The 21,866-nt window shown below is 42.7% G+C and overlaps 1 protein-coding gene across 2 annotated transcripts in view; it reads left to right on the plus strand.

Moving 5' to 3' along the window:
- The first annotated feature begins 8,864 nt into the window (after positions 1 to 8,864).
- The window catches only part of XKR4 (XK related 4), a 221,281-nt gene continuing 208,279 nt past the window's right edge, over positions 8,865 to 21,866 (plus strand). For both annotated transcript variants that reach the window (XR_012054144.1, XM_002196888.6), the window contains exon 1: positions 8,865 to 9,841. Coding sequence is in view for 1 of the 2 variants with exons in the window: in XM_002196888.6 (XP_002196924.3) it covers positions 9,006 to 9,841 (836 nt within the window). In the remaining variant the exon portion in view is untranslated. The remainder of the gene's footprint in view (positions 9,842 to 21,866) is intronic.

Consider the following 21,866-nt stretch of genomic DNA (forward strand, 5'->3'; position numbering starts at 1 on the left):
CATTGTCTGGCTGTCTTTTTTAATATGGCTAATGTTTATTTACTCACACTATTATGTGAAATTAGGACAGTTGCCTGACATCTGCATGGGATGAGATCTCTGTTGTTACCTTGACACAAGAAGAAATAATAAATGCCTATATTTGGCCTTGGTAGATAACATAACTTTTAAATATAATTTTTATCTACAAATGTCATCAAAAGGACAACAATTGTAAGGTGTGGATGTGGTCAGTGTGAGCAATGGAATGCCAAATTCTTTTTTTTTTTTTTTTTCTGCTGACATTCCTACCAGACTCACTGGAATGGATTTGAAATTGTATCCCCAGAGACCACAGCTCACTAACTTGGTATCAGTATTCATTACACTGAATCACTTCGTTGTGATCTATTATGTGATTTGTTTCATTATTATGTGTTTCATTAATAGTTTGTAATACTAGCTCCCTTTGATGCTATTTCTGATTTATCAAGTGTAAATAATGCCTTTCTAATCCGTTTTTCTTTACTAAGAGTGATACCCTTCTTCTGCAGCTGCCTTCCATACTTGAAAATTATTTTCTCTACCTATACAGTGTCCAAATCAGGTTTTGGATTTGCTTCCCTGGATCCAGAGCTGTGTACACAACTCTCTAACCCTTTCAATAATGGGACCAGCACTGCAGAGGGCTTCATTTCAAGAGCATCATGGGTGTTTACAGCATGCAATACCAGGGGATTACACTTGGATAAGAAAATGTGAAATATAACCATATAACCCTCGCCACTCAGGTCTTGCTTGGAAGACATACCAGTTAGCATACTTAGCTTGTGACTGGTGCCAAATCCCAGACATGCTTCTTCCACATGATGTGTGCTGTGTTTGGCACAGAAGTCACTTAATCTCTGTCCCTTGCCAGTGGGATGATTTTTGGAAAAATTGCTGGCCAAAGACAGGGACATTACAAAGGTGCCTCCTTGTGTGCACTCTGCTGTTCCTGCACAGCAAGGGTGCTGCCCTGCTTTTTTTCCTCCCAACACTCTGCCCTGCCTATGGAGAGCCTGGGCAGATATTGACACTACTGATGCTTCCATGGGGAACAGAGATGTAGCACGGAAAAGAGACTGCCTAGGTCAACAAGTAGTCCAGGAATTTCACACACAGAGGAGCTTTGGAAGGAGCACTGAGGTAACTCAGTTGGAGCAGGCAAGGCTGTAGTGGAGAGAAGGGTTTGACTTCTACTGCCTCTCTCTGTTGCAACCTGACTAAAGGTCTGTGAAAGAAAGCAGACTAGAAGATTTTGCTGCTATTATTATTAAACATTTGATTATGCACTGCAGACAGAGCCTGAAGTTAAATATTAGCCCGAAGCTAAAATATTTACCCTGTAGACCATATAATAGACTCTTAAAAAAAAACTGAGTCTGAAAATGTCCATTAGAGTCCAGTTAACTATATCTTTTTTCCTCATCTGCCTCTCCTGGTGTGCTGGTATATATCTATTAATAGGTTGATCTAGATACATTTCTGCCCTTTTAAGCCCTTAAGTGTCTCAGTTTCTTTTGCTGCTGATGTTAAGGATTTGAAAAAAATATAATCATGTTCTGACTGGCTCATTGGACCATTTAATATTCTCCCAGCAACTCCAAGTAGTGTTTTTCTGAAACCCATCATACATAAGAAAGGATTCCTTCCTTTTAAGTACATATGAGCAGTTGTATTGCATCTATCCGTCCTGTAGTTTGTCAGTTGTGGAAATGGCATGAGAATAATAAAAAAGGAAGTACCAAGTGCTCCTTTGAGTTCCTTTAGACATCTTGGATGAATGTCATCTATTCCTTCATTGTTAGTGTTTATAAATGTCTTTGCAAATATAAACAACCTCTGCTCACATACAGTCTGAAATGATCCTTTGCACTTCTCCATGAAGAAAGGCAGTAGACTGGAAAAGTTCATAAAATCGTCTGTACTTAGCAGTGCAAAGTAGTGTCATAACTTCCTGTGCTGTGGCTAAACCCTTTTCTTTTGCTTGACTGAAAATAATTTTAAACAGTGAATCAAGAAGGGGAAAGAAAATGGGACTTTAAATTTTCTTTTCAAATTTTTGCAAATTCTTAATTACATCTTACAGTGTCAGAAGGCATATTAATATTTCCTTAGTAATTCTAGAAATGCTTTTCCCATTTATCATAAAATGTAATGTCCCTGGTAGTTGGTTTCTGCATGCACAATAGCAGCAAAAGAATTGTCAGCACTGTACAAGGTTGCAAGCTTACTTCCTTGCTGTCTTCATATATCTCTGTCTTCTCCTGTAATTCCTTACATATTTATGTCTATCCTTGATTATATATTTAAATGCAAGCTATGAAGCAACTTGAAAGGTGACTGACACCGATTTCTAAATAATAAATGTAAACTTAAGAAATCCTTAGTTAAATCTTAAAAAAAAATCCCAAGAAATAATTTCTTCTTTCATAGGTAATTTAAAAATCCCTATGCTATCTTCAAAGCATGGCTATTCTCTGTCTGCTTAAACCTGGAATATACCTACCCTTCTATCTGGAGTGTACAGTTGAATCTATTTGTATGTTTCTAATGTTTAGACATCTGGAAATATAATAAAACAAACTACAGCCACAATTCACCATGAAATGTAAATATGTGCCCAAAATATCTTTGCCTAAAGAATAAGGATAAAAAAAATAATTTCAACTGCTCTGATTTATAGTCTTCCTTAATTTACGTGTACACCTAAGGACCCCTCAACATTGGGTTTCTGAGATCTCACGTGGGGTGTGTGTGTGTTTTCATTTTCACATGAACCTTGGTATGCTACAGAAAAGAGCCCGAGATGTACCAAATACACGTATCTATATCAGGGTGTTATAAAGCAAAGTAACTTCAGAAGCCAGGGAACCTTCCAGAGTATTATTTGTAATTGCAAAAGAGGACTAACATATGGAGATACTGGATTCATTCCTCTTTTGTAAATCTAAAAGTACAGAGTTTGAAAAACATTTTTGTATGAATCTACATGTATACCCATAAATAAAATAATCTAAAGCTAAAGAAAGAAACCAATTGCTGTTCTTTTTTTTAAAAATAGATATTATTTTACTATTAATTTTCTAAACAGTGTATCAATTTATGAATGTATTTCTGATTTGTTCTTATGCTAATTTGCTGAAATATTGTCCTAATTGAAAGGAAACGTATCCTCCCTTTGTAATGAAGTATTTCAGGTCATACAGTGGCATGTGCCTGTTAGAATGAAGCTAGTTGGGCAAAAAGACAATTAAGTATTTTAGTACATAAATTTTAAACACATAGCCTATATTACAACTTCCACTGACACCTGTGTGTATAGCTTAAACATGAATCTATTGAAAATATCTAAAACCTATGAACATCTTGTAGAATGGTTCCTACTTGATGGTTTGAAAGAAATTGATTTCATGTGCATCTGTGCCTGAAGGCACTGTATTAACATGGAAAAAATAAATCCAGTTCTATAGAAGACGTAGGAGTAAGACTCTCTCTGGGTGAGTGAATAAGAAAATAAATGTTCATCAGATTCTCCATCAGGTCAAACCAGTTTTGTGTCAAACACATCTAGAGAGAGGTAAGCACAGGAAAAGACTGGGTGACTTTGGGAGAAAAATAATATTAGAAGGGAGTGAGGGGGGAAGGGAAGGGAAGGGAAGGGAAGGGAAGGGAAGGGAAGGGAAGGGAAGGGAAGGGAAGGGAAGGGAAGGGAAGGGAAGGGAAGGGAAGGGAAGGGAAGGGAAGGGAAGGGAAGGGAAGGGAAGGGAAGGGAAGGGAAGGGAAGGGAAGGGAAGGGAAGGGAAGGGAAGGGAAGGGAAGGGAAGGGAAGGGAAGGGAAGGGAAGGGAAGGGAAGGGAAGGGAAGGGAAGGGAAGGGAAGGGAAGGGAAGGGAAGGGAAGGGAATCCCTTTTGAATTAGGACTTCCTTTGTTTCTAAGAGGGGCTGCTCAGGAGCTCTGCTCAGCATTGCAAACCCTGCCAGGACAGTAGGATTATGCACAACTCCTTCTTGATGCAGAACTACTCCCTAAAGGACTGCCTAGAGTAAGAAATGCAGGCTTTTGTGCCAGAACGCTTCCAGAGGATGTCAAGTCCAGGTACAATGAGCTTACTCTAATGCTTCAGTTGGTCTGAACTAGAAGCAAGTGCAGGGACTAAAGCACTAAACTGAAATTGCCAAAAGTACTGCCAAACAAAAGAAAATAGATTTTGGAATAATTTTAAAGGATGCATGCAAAAATTGATTAGACCTATAGAGTATGATGATATTCTAATGGCAAAATGAGAGGGATACAAGCCAAAGTTTGTGTGCATTTTGAAAAGGCAGTATGTATAACACAACTACAGAAGAGATGCACATCTTAGGATGTGAAGAACTAAAAGATACTTTAGAGTAAAGATAAGAGGATTGGAAGCTTGTTTCTTGGACATTTAGGTCTGAGTTGATAATGGTCTACAATGAAATAACAGAAGGATGTGTACAGACACAAAAAGCATTCCTAAAGTAGATCAAGATTCTAAGGGTTAAAAAAGGGAAACAGTTATAACTCAGAAAAAAAGCAAAAGCAGTGATACCCATAAAAATGTCTTTAAAGAAAGGAGAAAAAAGGAACTAATGAATAAAATCTCCTTCAGAGAAAAACTAGCTTTACATGAGAAATGAGTGTACTTGGTTGTCTGTTCTTGGTTTATGAAATATGTATTTATGTCTGCGATCTCATTTTTGTCCTTCAATTATATTTTGTAATTAATAATTTCTGAGATTTAGTAACAACATTGGCTTGCTGAATGCATGCTGTTTTGTACACAATGTGTATACAAACACTTCTGGCCTTGATACAGCTCCACAGAAGTTATGCCAGTCTAACAGAGAGGAAATTTGGTTCTGTTGTTATTATCATTATTATTATTTGGGATCCTTTTCACTTGTTATCTTTAAAGAGAGAAAACAAACCAGAAGACATTCCTCTTATCAAGTATCAAACAGTCTTTAATTTAAGTTTAAATGTTCATCTATTGCACTGCCTTTCTTTAACAGAAAGCTATTGTTAATATGAAAATCAGTGTGAAAGAATATTATTTCCCTCACAAATGCAACAGTAGCTGAATCCAAACAGAGCAAACCTAGACAACTAACAAAAAGAGGAGAGGAGAGGAGAGGAGAGGAGAGGAGAGGAGAGGAGAGGAGAGGAGAGGAGAGGAGAGGAGAGGAGAGGAGAGGAGAGGAGAGGAGAGGAGAGGAGAGGAGAGGAGAGGAGAGGAGAGGAGAGGAGAGGAGAGGAGAGGAGAGGAGAGGAGAGGAGAGGAGAGGAGAGGAGAGGAGAGGAGAGGAGAGGAGAGGAGAGGAGAGGAGAGGAGAGGAGAGGAGAGGAGAGGAGAGGAGAGGAGAGGAGAGGAGAGGAGAGGAGAGGAGAGGAGAGGAGAGGAGAGGAGAGGAGAGGAGAGGAGAGGAGAGGAGTGATGTAAATATATTGAAAAGAAAGTGTAAAACTGTCCCCCCACCCACAACAAATTGTCTTGCAAACTGAACACCTTTCAGATTTACCTTTCAGACATATCTCAGGTCTAAACCCACTATGGTGAACTGAAGTCTTCCTGGAAGATGGGCCAGCTCCAAGTTCTATCAAATTCTATCCTTTAGTGAAGTGGTTCAGGGCAAATATACCAGAAAATTTGTCCCACATACAGAACAAGAGGGGAAGATGTAGGAACACTTGGCCCCAGCAGTAACCTTTTCCAATGGAAGCAGTGGAGTAGCTTTAAGCAGGATCCCATGACTTCTGAAGATGATGTACACTGAGATTGACCCCATTTATTTTCCTAAATATCTCCTGCATTGCTCAGAGCTGCCTTCTGCCCTTTTAGCATGCTGGACCTAGATCTCCATTTTATTCTCTCCTTCCCAAATCTGAGACCTTTGAGTTAGTCCTTACCTGCAGCCCAAGCTATTTAGGTTAGGATTTCAGCTCTAGGAGCACAGTTGTTCCCCTACAGTCACTCATGTATCACACTATAACCTCCATTAAAAGTTTGTGCCATCTTTTAGACCTGTATATGTCAAACAGACTCAATTAAAGTAACCTTAAGTGTACAGTAAACCATTTTATTGAAGACATAACTACAAGAAGGCTCTGGGGAAATCTTATAGCACCTTCCACTACCTGAATGGGACTGCAAGAAATATGGAGAGGGACTTTTTACAAGGGCATGTAGTGACAGGACAAGTGGTAATGGCTTCAAACTGACAGAGGGCAGGTTTGATTAGATATTAGGGGGAAAAATCTTTTACTGTGATGGTGGTGAGGAACCAGAAGAGATTGTTCCCCAGAAAAGTTGGGGAGGCCGTATCACTGGTAGGATAGTGATTCAAGGACAGTTTGGATGGGGCTTTGAACAACCTAGTCAAGTGGAAGGTGTCCCTGGCCACAGCAGGGGATTGGAACTGGGATTGGAACTGAATGATCTTTAACGTCCCTTCAAACCCAAACCATGCTATGAAACAGAGTAACACTGAAAACTTGTTCATTATAAACCACAAACTTGCAGTTAAATTAGCTTTATCATTAAGAACTTCTCTGCATCAAAGGTAATCTTGGAACCATAGAATGAATCATAGAATGGTTTGGGTTGAAAGGGACCTTAAGTGAATATATTGTATTATATATAGGTGCTGACTGAATTATTAAAAGATATCTTGAGAAAGAAGCAATTTGTATTTCAAGTCTCAGGCAAGAAAAATCATGTAGATTGTAATGAGAATAAAATACTGGGTTCCAAAAGGAATAAGAAATAAAGTGCAGCAATACCATTGTAACAGAGACTGCATAGCAAATGTGTATTATTTAAGAACCATTATGTGACAAAGTAATTAAAAGACTCTTGTGTGATAACATGTAAAATAACTAGTCAAATTAGTTTCATGCATGCTTTTCACCTTCCAAAGTTTGATATTTGTGTGTTCAGCACTCTGAATACTGTAATGCGTGCTGCAGTCTTTTCTTGAAATCTGGTGTATATATCAGTAAAAGCTAATTTCCTAAAGGCAATTTTATACTTACCACGTACATTTAAGAGTTAGAAGGCAGATTTCTCAGCTGTCCACATGACTTCTTCTGTTTAATTAATGAAGTTAAAGGGACTATATTTAGTCACAGAGCTTAATGTAACACTACCCTATCAGTCTCACTGTCATTCCTATTAAGATATTCCAGCAACGTGGCTGAACAAACTCACTGCTCTATTTTAAGAAGGGAGAGGGCATGCTCATAAAATATTGCAGAGGTTTAAAAAAAAAAAAAAATTAAAAAGGTGAAGAGGTCAATTAGTTGCTCATCCCGTATGGTTGAAGATGCAGGAGCACAGAGAGGGCGAAAGAGCCAAGGGTGGGCGGTAAATGCGCCCCTACCCCGCCAGCAGCCCGAGCCCTGTGATTCCCGTGTGACTCTCGGAGGCCGGATGCTGGTGGCCTCCCGTGACCGGGTAGCCACCGTCCACTTGTGTCCCCCGTCGGGCTCCGAGGGCGACGGCTGCCGCGGGCCGCCCGGGAGAGTCTGTGTTTCGCGGCGGAGAGGTGGTGCCGGCTCCGCCCGGGACAGCAGCTCCCGACCTCAGCTGCTCCCCAGCCCCGAGCTGGGAACTGCTGGCGGAGCCAACAACTACTGCCGAAACACTCGGGTGAGCTCTGAGGAGCGACCGCGCTCCGTGAGCAGCCGAGGCTGCGAGCAAAGGGGCGGGGAGCGGTGAAAGGCGTCGTGAGTTCGCCTGGGGAATTTTACGCCTAAAATACGATTTCTCCAGGTGGCGGAATAAAGCGGCGTCTCCTCACCTTCCCCCGAACGCCTCTGAGGCAGCGTGAGTCACGGCACAACCCGAGAACTGCATCTCGCAACAGCGTTTCACAAAGTTAGGGGAGCGTCGGCAGCGCTTCCTACGGGACGGCCGGGACAGCGGCCGCCGCCCCGCGCGGGACTCGCCGTGCCGGGCGCTCGGCGCGGCTCCGCGGTGCGGACTGGTCCCGCTGCGCGCGTCGGGCGGCCCGGCGGGGCATCGCCGCCCCTAGCTGCCCCCAGTCACCGCGCTGGGGCGGCAGCAGCGGCGGCTCCCCCCGGGCCGAGAATGCCCGCTCGCAGGGAGAAGCCCGGGGGGATCCCCGCCCTCCTAGCCTCCCCGTCCGCACTCACACGCGTTCCGCCACTCCACCCCCTCGCCGGCGGGGCAGACGCAACCCAAACTATTTGGAGGACACCGGAGATCGGGAGCGGAGGCGGCGGCAGCGCCGCGACCCCCTGCTCCCGCAGCCCCGGCCCCGGGGCGAGCCGGCCACACCCCACCTCTCCCCGCCGACCCGCTCGCTCGCCGCCGCCGTGCCCACCTCCCCGGGCCGGGCAGCAGAGACACCGGCTCCCCCCGCCGCCGCAGGGCTGTGCTCCGCACCCTCGGGGCAGCGCCGCGCCCTCCCCTCCCGGCCGCCGAGCGCCCCCTTCCCCGCCCCTGCGCCAGTGCCGGTGCCGGTGCCGGGCGGGGGGCGGTGGCAGCGAGGGAAGAGGGATGAGGTCATCCTCTTTCCCGGCGTCAGTCAGCTGGGTGGTGGCGGCGGCGGGTGCGGGCGGAGGCGGGCGGGGAGGCGGGTGCGGGATGCGCTGCTCCGGGCAGCGCAGCCCTGCCTGCTCCCGGCTCGAGCGGAGCGCGGCGGCGGCGGCCCCGGCACCGCCGGCCCCCGCGGAGGCGGCGGCGGGGCGGGCGGTCTGAGCGCGGCTCCCCGCAGACAGGCGGCGCTGCGGACGCGGCCGCCGCGGAGGAGCCGCCCGCGGGCGCGCAGCCCGGCGCGGAGCGGGGACAGGGAGCGCGGCGACCGGCGGGTCCGCGGCGGCGCAGGGCGGGAGGCAGGAGTCAGGAGGCGGAGGAGGAGGAGCAGGAGGAGGCGCGGGATAAAGGAGCCCTCGCTGCTCCCGCTCGCTCTCCAGCGGGGCTGAGAGAAGCATCATGGCCGCGAAGTCGGACGGGCGGCGGAAGATGAAGAAGGGCGGCGAGGTGGCGTTCACGCCGCTGCAGAACTCCGAGCACTCGGGCTCCGTGCAGGCGCTGGCCCCGGGGCTGCCCGCGGGCGCCGGGCCGGGCGGCGGCAGCGACGACGATGAAGCGCCCGGGGGCGGGTGCTGCAGCGGCGGCGGCGGGGACGGCTCGGGCGGCGGCTCCCGGTGCTGCTGCTGCTGCTGCAGCGGTAGTAGAGGAGGAGACGGCGGAGGGGGCGGTGGCGGGGGCTCCCGGGGCTCGGGCGGGGGCTCGTCCTCCTTGTGCCTGCGGCTGGGCAGGGAGCAGCGGCGCTACTCGCTGTGGGACTGCCTCTGGATCCTGGCCGCCCTGGCCGTGTACTTCGCGGACGTGGGCACCGACATCTGGCTGGCGGTCGACTACTACCTGCGGGGCCAGCGCTGGTGGTTCGGGCTCACCCTGTTCTTCGTGCTGCTGGGCTCCCTCTCCGTGCAGGTCTTCAGCTTCCGCTGGTTCGCGCACGACTTCAGCACCGAGGACAGCGCCGCCGCCGCCGCCGGGCAGTGCCCCGCCGCCGAGAGCAAGCTGCTGGTGAGCAGCGGCTCCGCGGCCGCGGACATCGACGCCGCTCGCCCCAGCACGCCGCAGAGACAGGCGTCCACCGCCAGCAAGGGCAACGCCACCAACAGCAGCAACAGCAGCAGCAACGCCGCCGGCAGCGGCGCCGCCGGTCCCCGCGCTGGCGGCGGCCGGTCCGCGTCCTGCGCCTTCTGCATCTGGCTCCTGCAGTCGCTCGTCCACATCCTGCAGCTGGGGCAGGTCTGGAGGTGAGGAGCTGGGTGAGGGCGGTGCGGGGGTCGGGGCATGAGCCCCTGGCCACGGGGGAGCACACCCGGCCGCGGGCGGGACTGCGCCCGGCGAGCGGCCGCCTGCCCCACCTCGGGGTGCCTCGTCGGGACAGCGCGCCCCGGCCCGCCGGGCCGTAGGGGTGACCGGGCTGCCGCAGGGCTGACCGGGCGCGGGGTGCCGCGGGGAGTCCCGCCGGGTCCCGCAGCGTCCTGTGCTGCACAGGTGACCGCCCCGGGAAGCGCCCGGCTGCCTCCAGCCCGCGCAGTGCCAGGTGCCCAGAACCACCTGGGAAACCTAAGCCGGAGGCTCGGTAAAATAAGGGAACCGGTGGGGAAAAGCGGGCATACCCTGGTAATGCACATCTCCTGGTCTCCTCACATGCGGCCAGCACACCGTTGCCGCCAGCGGGGAACTTCACTGTCAGTGAAGTTACTTTCCCGTCACGCCCTGATGCCGTGTTTTGAGATTTATGTGTACAAATGCTGCGAAGTCATCTCCTTGCTATGCATATCCATTTTCTATACACGTGATGTGTTAAAGGAACGTCTTCTAAATCAAACTTTTGAGTGGCAGTTCTCAAAACCATCTGCAAGTGACATACTCTGTATTATGGAAAGGATGTGCTGAAGTGGGTTGGGAAAGGCAGTTGCTGGAAAAGGAGATGACATCATAGTTTTCAAAAGTAAAGTTTGCCTTCAGTTTTAGCAATTTCTGGGAAAGATTCATATGGAGGCTGAATGCCCTGCAAATACATTTAATGCTGCCTGAAAAGTGCAGAGTTCAGAAGGCATACTGTATAAAGAAGTAAAACTTTCACATAAAATTTCGGAAGATAGATGCTCTGTTGAAGAAGGTCATGCAGTAGGGCAAGTGCACTAAAGCAACAGTGGAAAATGCCTTCTGTGTTTCTTGTCTGATGGATGGAAAGAAATTATGTCATCCTTTTGTTTTGGAAACACTTGGGACTTTTCACAACTACCTCATTAGGGAGTTAGATTTATTGTTACTGTGAACTTCTAATGCTGGTACTTTTAATATCTGTCTCATCCTTTTGGGCAGAGTCTTTTTTGCTCCATCAGCACCTTATCCAGCTCAGTTCTGAATGTGGCCCTTAAGCATCAAGGAGTCCAAGTGCTGCTAGATAATTGACCAAAGATCTTGGAATGCCACAACTAAGTACCTTTCGCTTTCCAGAGTGTTTGGTTCATTGTAACAAATTCAATTTTCTAAACTTGTGAAACTAACTAAAAGTTACAGGTGTGTTCATATTAACATTGACATGACTAGAAAGGGAAGAAGAATTTTGAACAAAAAATGATGCTTTGTTTCAAATCTTGAGTGCTTGTATGCTCCTTTATATTCTACCCTCTACCTTGTTTAGCACAAGTTAAGGACTTTCTGAATGTGATGTGTTTTTGTTTTTAGTCCTTACCCTACAGAGATAGGAAAATAAGTACAGTGGCTTAAATTGTACTTAGAAATTCATGTTGTTATTCATACATATAGAAGTCAAACAGTGTGGATCATGCTGAGAGAAGAGAGTTTTACAAGGTCTGGTGTCACGACTCTGTATTGGAGAACACAAAGAGCAGGGAGGGCTGTGGGTGGAGCAGGGTGGGACCCAATACTGTACAGCACTTCTGTCAGATGAGGCGTCTGGGGTTTAGAGCTCTCTGGCTGCTTGCTTTTTGATGAAGTACAGTGTCTTTTAACATAAGATTTCCTCCTTGCAAAAGCACCTAGTCTTCTATATTTAAAGTTAGATGAGTCTCTTTTGATTATATGTAGCTTTTCTTCATGTTTTATGTGCAGCAGTGTAAGACTACCGGAATATTAAACTGATGAGGCATGTTAGGACATTATTTATGGTTAACCTGTTACACTTCTTTTATTTTTTTTCGGTGAAACAGAGCCATCAAATTGCCTATCTGTCAGTAACTTTGTAGTATTTATTTACAGTTTCCAACAAACTTAAAAATTATATGGTCAGCAGTATGGAATGCTTCATATCAACACTTCATAATTAATTAAAGTGGCTCTATTTTAATTCCCTACATATATTCTTGATTAGGGAGAGCCTTTGGAGACAGCTACAGTTAATAATTAGTCCCAAAGAGAAGAGGTCACTCTGTACATAAGCATGGTGTCAGAACTAACATGATCTGTAGAAATTTTCTGGAAACAGCATCTCTAATCGGACACTTTATAGTCCAGAACTTTTACTCCACTGTGTAACATTGGCACTGCCTTGAGAAAATAGCTCAAGCTATTTAGGCTGAAAGGTGATCTAAAGTGTTTTCCAGTTGCCTGTGTTTGCAGATTTAACTCCTTCTTTGACACAACTGAACTGACCGTGCTAAGCTGCCTGTGTGAGCCCCACAAGTGCACATGTGCTGGGGTCACCATCCCAACAGGTGACAAAACCTGTCACCCTTTGTTCAGTGCCTCTCATTATGTTTCTTCTTAGCTTTCAGATTTTTCCTTCTTTTTTTTTTTTATTTTGCCCCTGGTTAAAGCTCTCCTGCAACTACATTTAAATTTTCTGTTACTTGTTGCAATGAATCTCCCACAAGTAAAAATGACAGTCTGTCCTTTATCATGGAATGAGGATAAAGTTTGCTTGTGCCTGATTCTCAAGCTACTGAAATTGGTGACCATTTTGTTTTCATGTGGTATTTGTTGTATTTTGTCTTCTCTTAAAATTAATTGAATCCTGAGGTCTTCAATTTTCCTTTGTTTGTCTCATTGCCAAAGGTCTGGGGGGCAATGGTGTCAACTGCTTGTTTAAGGAAGCCATCCTAAGGAAAGAGCAGTACAACTGACAATCTCAGTGCTCTTACTATACTTGAATTAAATAAAAAAATTGTAAAAATGTGGGTTTAGTGATTAATTCTGTCAGAATTACTTTTAACAATTTCAAAGCTTTTCCCCTGAGATTAATTTTTTGTTTACAAACATACTGAAAGCCAGATCATTTAAAATTATTATGTGTTTATTTTAACTAAAATGTGCTAATGGGAAATGAATGAGGTCTTTAATGTGATATGGAACAATTCTAGAAGTAAGCAATCAAAAATTACTGAAACGGTTTTTATTCCTTGAGTGTGAAAAAGAGGAGCTGCAGGAGCAGCTAAGCTGCCAATTAGGTCTGAATAAAATTATAATTTTTTTCTATTGAAATTGGTCTGACTTCTCCCCCAAAAAATTGGAATATCAAATAGTTTCTTTTTGAAAAATATCTATATATTCCCCCCCCCCCCCCCCCCCCCCCCCGTGGTTTGGCTGTTCATGGACTTCCTGATAGCAGTGTCCACCTTTTAAAATTCCAGTGAAATCTCTGAGGATCTGCTTGCCACAGCAGAGTGCAGGAACTATGCATTTGTTGGCAGATGATTTCATGGTAATATATGATCACTGATGACATTCTGCCTTGAGATAGATACACATATGTTTCCTTATCCTTGCTTCTGGGGTGTTCTGCTTTTTACCAATATTTGGCCATAGAAACCACACTTGGAGCCCTCTTCTCCCAGGGAGGTGCTGAGAGAGACCTCTCTTATTAGTAGACTCTGGGGGGTAGGCAATACACAGGATGGTTTGCACAAGGAGGATGAAATACACAGAGTGTTTCTATCCCACAGAAAGGAAAAAATGAAAGTGGGTGCTTTTAGAGTCTGTAAGGACCTCTGTAGTGGTATATAAGCCAATAGGATTCAGATGAACTGTTGCCCTTTGAGCCTGGCCTGAGAGTGTGTAACCACTGCCCTTGAGCATCCCTTTGGTTCCCTAAACTTCACAGGCTTTGCCATGACTTTCAGATTTTGCACTGGATAGCAGAACCTTGTGACCAGATGTAAAACATCAGAGCATTCATCTGGCATCTGTGGAGCTGGTTCCTTTCCTTAAAAAAAATTCTGGCTGAGGTCCCTTTGGTCTGGCAGGATTCAGATAGCCATGCTTCTGAAGCTGGGTACAGGGACCCTGTGAGTAAGCCCTGGGAGGAGTGTGGGGTGGGAAGTTGAGTGAACAACAGGAGGAGACTGGAAGACTTACTGGTGCCTGGATAGAAAGAAGTGGCTCCCTGAGACATCTCCTGTGCCTTGCAGCAGGGTGGTGTGAGCAGGCTGCCTTGGTGCTTGGGAGTTCCCACAGTGTCTGTCATTTTGTCTGACAGGCTGCAGTCATAGTGCCTGAAAGACAACTGTCAAGTTTCTGTAGCTAACAAGGCTAGAGGAAGGGTGAATCATTAGAAAGAAAAGGACTGGAAATTACCCTTTAAAATTATTTCTGGATAGCTGAAGCAATAATGAGCTAATTAAGTATATCCCTCACAACAGAGTAAGGGGGTTTGACTGAGACTTCCTAGCTCTATGGGAAACCACCTAGAGAAGGAGGAGAACACACCAAGTTACTTATTTATCCTTCCTGGTGGCATTGTCCAGGACAGGTGTCTTTTCCTAAGTGGATCCCATTCCCTGATAAATGATGCTATGGATTGTCTATATCTGCTAATGTGTAGTACAAAGAAGCTGTTATTTTCCTCATTCTTCCTGGTTCTTATTCAGAAAAAAAAAAAAAAAAAAAAGGAGCTGGAGCAAGGTTGTAAAGGTGATGTTGGATTCTGAGACCAGGGTGAGTTGAAATTTCTCTGGTGCCCTGTGGAAACATTTTTCACAGGTCTGGATTGTTTGCTAAAGAAATGTCATTGCTTATGCTCATAAGCTTCACTTCTGTAATAACTTGCCACTTTTAGAATTAAAAAAAAAAAAAAAAGGGAAAAGGGTGTCTGCTCTGCATGTGAGAAATCCTGATGACTTCTTCAGGTGCTCACCATTGAGCAAGACTGACACTATAAACCGGAAGGGCGAGCGAGGAAGTTCAAATTAAGAAAAACATCATCAGTCTTAGCTCAACTTCAAACTTAAATAGGTTAATTTCTTTTTGCACTTTTGGTCTACATAGTAGTTTTTGACTCTTTTGTTCAGTAGCAATGTAGGAGTTTGGTGTAGTTATGTGGTCAATAATTCCAGCTGCCACTGGACTTCACACTACGATGTGATAATATCTCAATCTGACACCAGGTTTTCTCACTGTTTTGAAATCTGTCAGATAATTTGTCACATGGAGTCCAAATTTATGAATCATAACCATTTCCTAGACAAGATTATTGCATATCCTCCCCATCTGTCTCTTAGTGTAGTGAAATGCTGCCACTCAGCAATGCCATATTTCTTTTATTGAGATACTGCAGTGCTTGAGTTAAGATCCTACTGACTAACTATTTTGCTTGCTGTGTCTTTAGGTCTCAGGAAAGGTTATGGCCTGTCAGAAACAGGAAATAAAGTGGGCTGACCACATTTAAACTTTTGGTAATATATTAATCAGAATAAATATTCAAAAATTTTTACTCTTTTCATTCCCTTTTTCTTTCTTTATTTTTTTTCTTCTCTTTTCTGAAGACAGTGGTATGCAGATAAAATCTGTGGCTTTCTTCTTTTTTTTTGAAACACAGGAGTGAAGCTTTACTATGTTCTAAAAAATCTCTTACAAGTCTGCATACAAATCAGATTAGGTATTCAGTTTATTCTAATAACCTTAGCTATGTGTAAAAGATGCTGATGTACTTTTGAAGAAAGATACTGTACTTTAATAATTAACAAGTGTTCTCTCTGTAGAGAATATTTATCAGTTACATAAGTTTTCAGATTTTCAAAAGACTGCTTAAGCACTGATTTCTGATCACACAACTGGCTTAGCAGGAAAACTAATATTTTATACACAGAATGCTTTCTAGAAACTTATCTATGGGAAGAATTTATATTTGCCTTTTTCCAAGAGTGGAAAATTGGTAAGATTACAGGGGTTTGTATTTCAGAGGATTTGATGTCACCATATATAGATATTATTTTAGAGTCCTCTGGTGCTGTGAACAAATGACTATATGTACATTCCATGAATTCAAAGAAATGCATTACATCATAAGTTGTTTCTAAATGTTATAACCTTGCAGAAGGTTCTTGCAACCAGATGAGTTTTTTTTTTTCTTTTGGTTTTGTTTTTTTATTGTTAAAATTTCTGTTACTTACATTTATTTCTGAAAGGTAAGTTTGTATGTCCACATCTCTTGTGGGAAAGCAAGAACATGTAACACCACAGCATAATCTGTAGCCTCAGTTATCCTCCTTCATTCTTTAGGTTATTTACATCACACTTTAACTTGTTCAGAAGAGTATTCTCCTTGTCAACTGGCTTAGTCATTAATATTTGTCCATAAGAACTGACTTGGCCACAAAGATACAAAAGTTCTAATAAAACTAAAATTAAATCAATTCCTCTGTCACTTGGTGTTACCTTGTTCTTCTGTCTCTCTGTTCCAATTAAGTAGCTTTTAATGTATAGCAGATAAATCACAACAGCGACTTACATTTTCAGTAAACAGGTTGTTTGGGAGGAATTTGTCAGGCACAGACAAAATCAATAACTCTTTTACTTGCACTTCAAGAAGAATTTTTTGTTTGCTAAAGTAGATTTACAAAGTGATACCTTTTTTGTCAATTTTAGTACAGCTGTCAGTTGTATGCACTATGTTGAGTGGATATAGGCGTGGAAGGGGCAAACAGGCTATAAAAAAAACCGCTTTGATTTACTTCATTTTTAAAATGAAAAGAGGCTACATGAGGGAGCATGTAGAAAAGGAAGAAGGCTCTGAAAAGGCATGGGAATATCAGTTAATACTCCTAACTATGTAACTAACTCCAGTTTGTTTCCTTTCAGCCGCTGACCAAGGAGGAATAATTTGAATAATTTCCTAAGTGACTACTTGAGAAACTGTAAAAGCAGGCAGGCAAACAGAAGGGTTCTATGTCTGGGAAAATTCACACTAAAAATATTAGATACACAGAGAAAATGCTAGATAAACTCTGACTGCAGTGAGTAGTCACCTGAACAATGATAAATAAAAACGGGAGATATCAGTCTGGCATAAGCTGACAGGAAAGAGAGTACTCTAAAACATCTTTTCATAAATTTTAGAATTAAAAAATAATAGGTCTTGGGTATATATTTTTCCAAGAGATTTTACCTGAATTTTCTGACAACCATAACATGAATTATCATCTCCCTGTGGGCTCTGGTTGCTGAAGTGGTTTCTTATCACTCTCCTTCTCATTCTGTTTCCCTGCCTGAATGGCTGAAATGGGTTATAATGTACTTTTCCCCTAAAGATAAACTAATTACTATTTTCTGTTAGTATTTTCATTACCTTTCCTTTGACAACAAGCCTGTGTTGCTCAGTATGTTCATGGTAAAAGACTTGTGTGGCAAGCCATATAAATCTTTTTGATTGGCAGGGATAATCAGTGGGGGTGGTTAATGTTATCAATCACAAATGATTTGATGTCACGAGTTGGAACACATGGAGCAAGACTGTTTTATGGGGTGTTTTCAAAGGAATTCTAGCAAGCAATTATATGACAGGTATATCTACTTTTTGTTCTTCTAAAGTTGGAAGGTGTGACTTAGACGAGACTAATGTACGAAGGATGGTGCCAGAGAAAGATGCAGATGTTTTAATGTAAATAAAAAGTGAATTAACCTACAGTTGGATGGACAGTTTTCCTTATCTCTATAGGCAGTTATATATCAGATTGGTTTCTGCCCTTAACAATGAAGGTTAGCATTGCCAAAGTTTTCATGTAAACATCTGATCTATTCCAGGATCCCGCCAGCTTCTTTGAGTGGTGGTTTCCCATGGATATTACATAGGAGCAGTAGATTACTTCCTGCAGGACCAAGGAAAGTACTTTTAAATATCAAGCACCAGACATCAGCTATCGGTAGCAAGATCTATACATGCATAGAAAGCAATGAAAGCCACTATGCTGATATTTTCACATTTTAATAGTGGCTTGTGTGGAATGATAAGCTTTGTCATTATAAATGTGTGTGGGCTTTTAGCTAAAGGAAGGGTATGGATGCAGTTGTGTCTTTTCTTATTATTCTTCAACCCTAACCTTTATAGTCTCACTTTATATGGAAATATTTCTGTGAGATAGATCTATAATAGGAATTTGCTCTGAAAGCAGAATTTAGATGTTCTTCGGTGTATAGACCTGAAAAGATGACCTAGAAAATTTGGCCTAACAGCCTTGTGAGGAAAGCTTTCTTATGAGGGTGACAGAGGAGTGGAACAAGCTGCCCAAAAAGTTTATGAAATCTCCTTCTCTGCAGATATTCAAAACATGAATCATGAAGGTGATCCTATGCAGCTTGCTCTGTGAACTTGATCTAGCAGATGTCTTGGACTGGATGGTCCAAGAGGATGGATTGGATGGTCACCAGAGGTCCCTTCCTAGCCCAAACATTGTTATTCTGTGATTCTGTATGAAGTTACCTGGGGAACTTAAACATAATGGACCATAATGTTCAACTTGAAAGCTGACAAAGGCCTTGTATTCCTGCCTTTAGCTGTGTTCAGAACCTCCCCAGCACACGCAGCCTGAGCTCCTCCTCATTTGAGCCCATTGAAAACCAGATGCTGGGCTGCAGTGGCACCAAAATCCCTTAGTGGATCCAGTTGGCAAGAGTAGTTTAAATCTGCTTTATGAGCAATGACAAGCTTATATCCCCAACAAATAGTGCAGACTCAGCCTTGTTTTATAGTACTGGAGAAATGTCCCTTGTGATTAGAATATTTGGTCAGGGTTTAGGAGATTTGAGTCCACTGCTTTCCTGCTGTGAGGTGTTAATTCTTGTTTCCCTGATTGGTTTCTGCGCTGATGCTTAGGCAAGGCTGGATGGGGACATTTCCTGCCCTTCCTGCTGGAGTTGTGACATAACACTGACAGAGAAAGGTCATGTTAAGGAAGACCTAATAGGGCCTTGTAATGAGATCAAAAACAGATTTCCCTTTCTTCTTTACAATTTAATTTTTTTCCTGCCTTTTTCCACCCTTTAAGCTTCTCTCTTTCTCTTACCCTAAAAGTACACTACCAGTATTTCTGTTTACAAACATTCATACTTCATGTATAGTATAACCACAAAGAGCACCATAATACAGATCTCCATGAAAATGCCTGCTTAAGCTTGTAGGAGTAGCTCCAGAATAACTGAATTAGCTGCAGGATTAGTTTATTCATTTTTTTTCATCAACCTTTCTTTGCCATCTGTAATCAAACTTAGAAAAAGAGGTAGAAGAAAGTTGTTTTCAATGTATGTACCCTGTAGATGTTCCACACTTTTTCTCTGCCAATTCTTGCAAAAGTGAATGAAATAACAATTTCAAAACTGCAATTTAAAATTTGTTTGAGTTCCTGGTTCTTGCTCTGAGTTGATTTCCTGATACCATTTTTGTAATTGATTTTTATCAACATAAGCAGAAGTTTTGTGGCTGAAATAAAACCCAATCTTCATGTCCTAGCTTCTTATTTCCCAACTCACCTCAAGCTCCACAGCAAGTGGAGCCCAGCTTTTCAGTATGTATAATTTTGGTTGTCTTTTGGTTGCCTTTATTCTGTGTTTCACAAATTAAGAACTGTAGCTCCCCTTTACTTGAACTGGAGTGGAGCTTTTTATATTATTTTTTCTTAAAAGAGAAGGATATTTAAAGGCTTAGTTTAGGTATTCAAAAGCTGAGCATACTTCTGAAGATGTTATTATTTATTTATCTAGTACATATTTGCAATCTAGTCTATGGATATTATGAAAACTTATTTTTGTAATATACTTTGAGATATTCAGATGGAAAATGAACTAGGTAGAAACAATTCAAAATCAATTATCATTTCAATGTGTCGGTCAAAACAGGTTTTAAGTTAAATATTTTGAAAACATGAGCATCTTTCTATAATGGACAGTATTGAGCTATTAAAGTAAGATTTTTATACTTTAAATATTTCTTTCCACAGGGCTTTATGCTTATTACACCCAGAATATGCTATATAGCTTAAAAAAAGTTCTGTCCTTCACTCCATTTCCTTCACCTACTACTTTTGTTGCTTCAGGTTAGCTTATCCCCTTATCTTTTGAGCTGTTTTCCTTATTTGTTAATTTGCTTTTTAAGCTGGATTCAATATGCTGTGGAAAACTGTCCTAAGGGTTAGGAATTCTTCTAAATTAAGTGGAGGAGCTAGAATCACCTTCAACCTCAAGCTTCCGAGCACCAGACACTTCAGCTTCAGAAACAATTATATATGTGGGTGATAGCAGACAAATAGGCTGAGGATAGAGCATTAGCATAGTATCGGTGGAAACTGGGCTAAATGCAGAATTATTGAAAAAAACATAAGTGTAAACAGAGCTCATAGAATATTAAATGGATATGTTAAGTAAAGATTGGGTACTTGTAGGAGATTAACCCAAGTGAAGCCAAATAGAGTGCAGAGGATAATTAATGTGGCAGAGAGAACTCAATAATAACGGCTTTGAACTTTTACAATTGTGTGTTAATGCATGTGTCAAAAGGAGGGATTGCATTTACAGTCAACAACCATTTGTTAGCAATTTTTACCACACAGGCAAATTAAGAACTCATGATAACATTGTATGAAAATTACCTTTCTGAACTAAGGGCTATGTTTAGTCCTTAAGTATGTTATTAATTTTTTTTTTCTGTACCTAAAAAATAAAATTTTGGACATGTACATTTTTCTATAACCTGTCTTCACTCTCTTTGTGTCACTTCTGTGGAAGAGCTACTCCATTAATAATCCAATTAGGTTAGAGAATTAATTAGTTATTAGGAGTGTTCTCTTCATAGCTGGATTAAATCAAGTGAGCTTCTGAGAAAACTAGCATAGAGAGTCACCCATCCATTCCTCAGTTTGTCTCATAAGAGGCTTGCTAAGCTCCTGATGGTTGGTTTGGAGAAGCAGAACACAAAATCCGAGGAACTGTGAAGAGTGTAGTTGAAATGGGCTTGTTCCCTTGTCAGTTTGTACCTGTTAGTCATGTGCTGTCAGGTAGACTCAGAATTCTGGCTTGTTTTGTGAGTTTATGGATGCTTTGTACTCATCGGTGAAAAAGTATAGCTCCTGTAGAGAGAGAATTCTGATCTGACCAAACCCTGTATTGGGCCATTGAAGGTTCTTCAAGTGGGACTTGCCTGAGACAGCCCAGAGCAGTCTTTAATCTTTGTGTGCCCTCTTGTCTTCCAGTAGAGCTTATTAACATCTTCCAGCCTCACCCTTGTTGAAAAGGTGGCAAGCTGAAAGAGGGCTCTCCTGTTCCTACAAAAACTTCCTAGGAAAGCAGGAGGATGATATTATGAGCAGGTGTGGGGATACTTCTGAAATAGAAGTAATGAGGAGTTGCTACTACTTCTGGTGGTTTAAGTGCATGTTTAAGATAGAGGAGAATTTTGGAGCAGGTGCCTTTCCTAGACTCAGTCCTTTTTCTTGAATCTAGCTCTCTTTACACTGCCCATATCTTTATTACACACTGTGCAGTCACAAGGGAGTCAACTCATTCTCTGCTAAGAACCAGAATTTTTATACAGGTATGTCTTTTATTAGGACAGGTGTATGGAATACCATACTGCATCAGAATTCATATTAACAGGTTGTTATCATTAATTCTTATGTTGTTTTTACAAATGGGAGATTTATAAAACAAAAAAACCCACAGAAATTAGATTTTTATACCTTTCTATTTGTTAAGTATCAGGTACTCTGGCTTTCTTGAAGTGCAAAAAGTATTGAATGGAAAGAATATTTTGAAAAATGTTGACTGTCACCATAATTAAGCATACTTCAGTAACGACATGAAAAATTTTCCTAATGTATTCTATAGGTGGGAAATGGAGATGCATTACATGAAAAAACCCATAAAATTTCAAATTTTTAATGTAATGCTGTGTCTTAAAGGTTTTTAAATATCCACAAAATGATTCATTGAGCTTTGAAACAATTGGCATTTACATAATCAGCATGTATTAACACAGGACATTTTCAATACCTCAGCAAAACCTATACTCTTAGTTTTTAATTTTATATCAGCACCTACGGA

Source organism: Taeniopygia guttata, chromosome 2 (assembly GCF_048771995.1).
Source record: "Taeniopygia guttata chromosome 2, bTaeGut7.mat, whole genome shotgun sequence".
Taxonomy (NCBI): Eukaryota; Metazoa; Chordata; class Aves; order Passeriformes; family Estrildidae; genus Taeniopygia; species Taeniopygia guttata.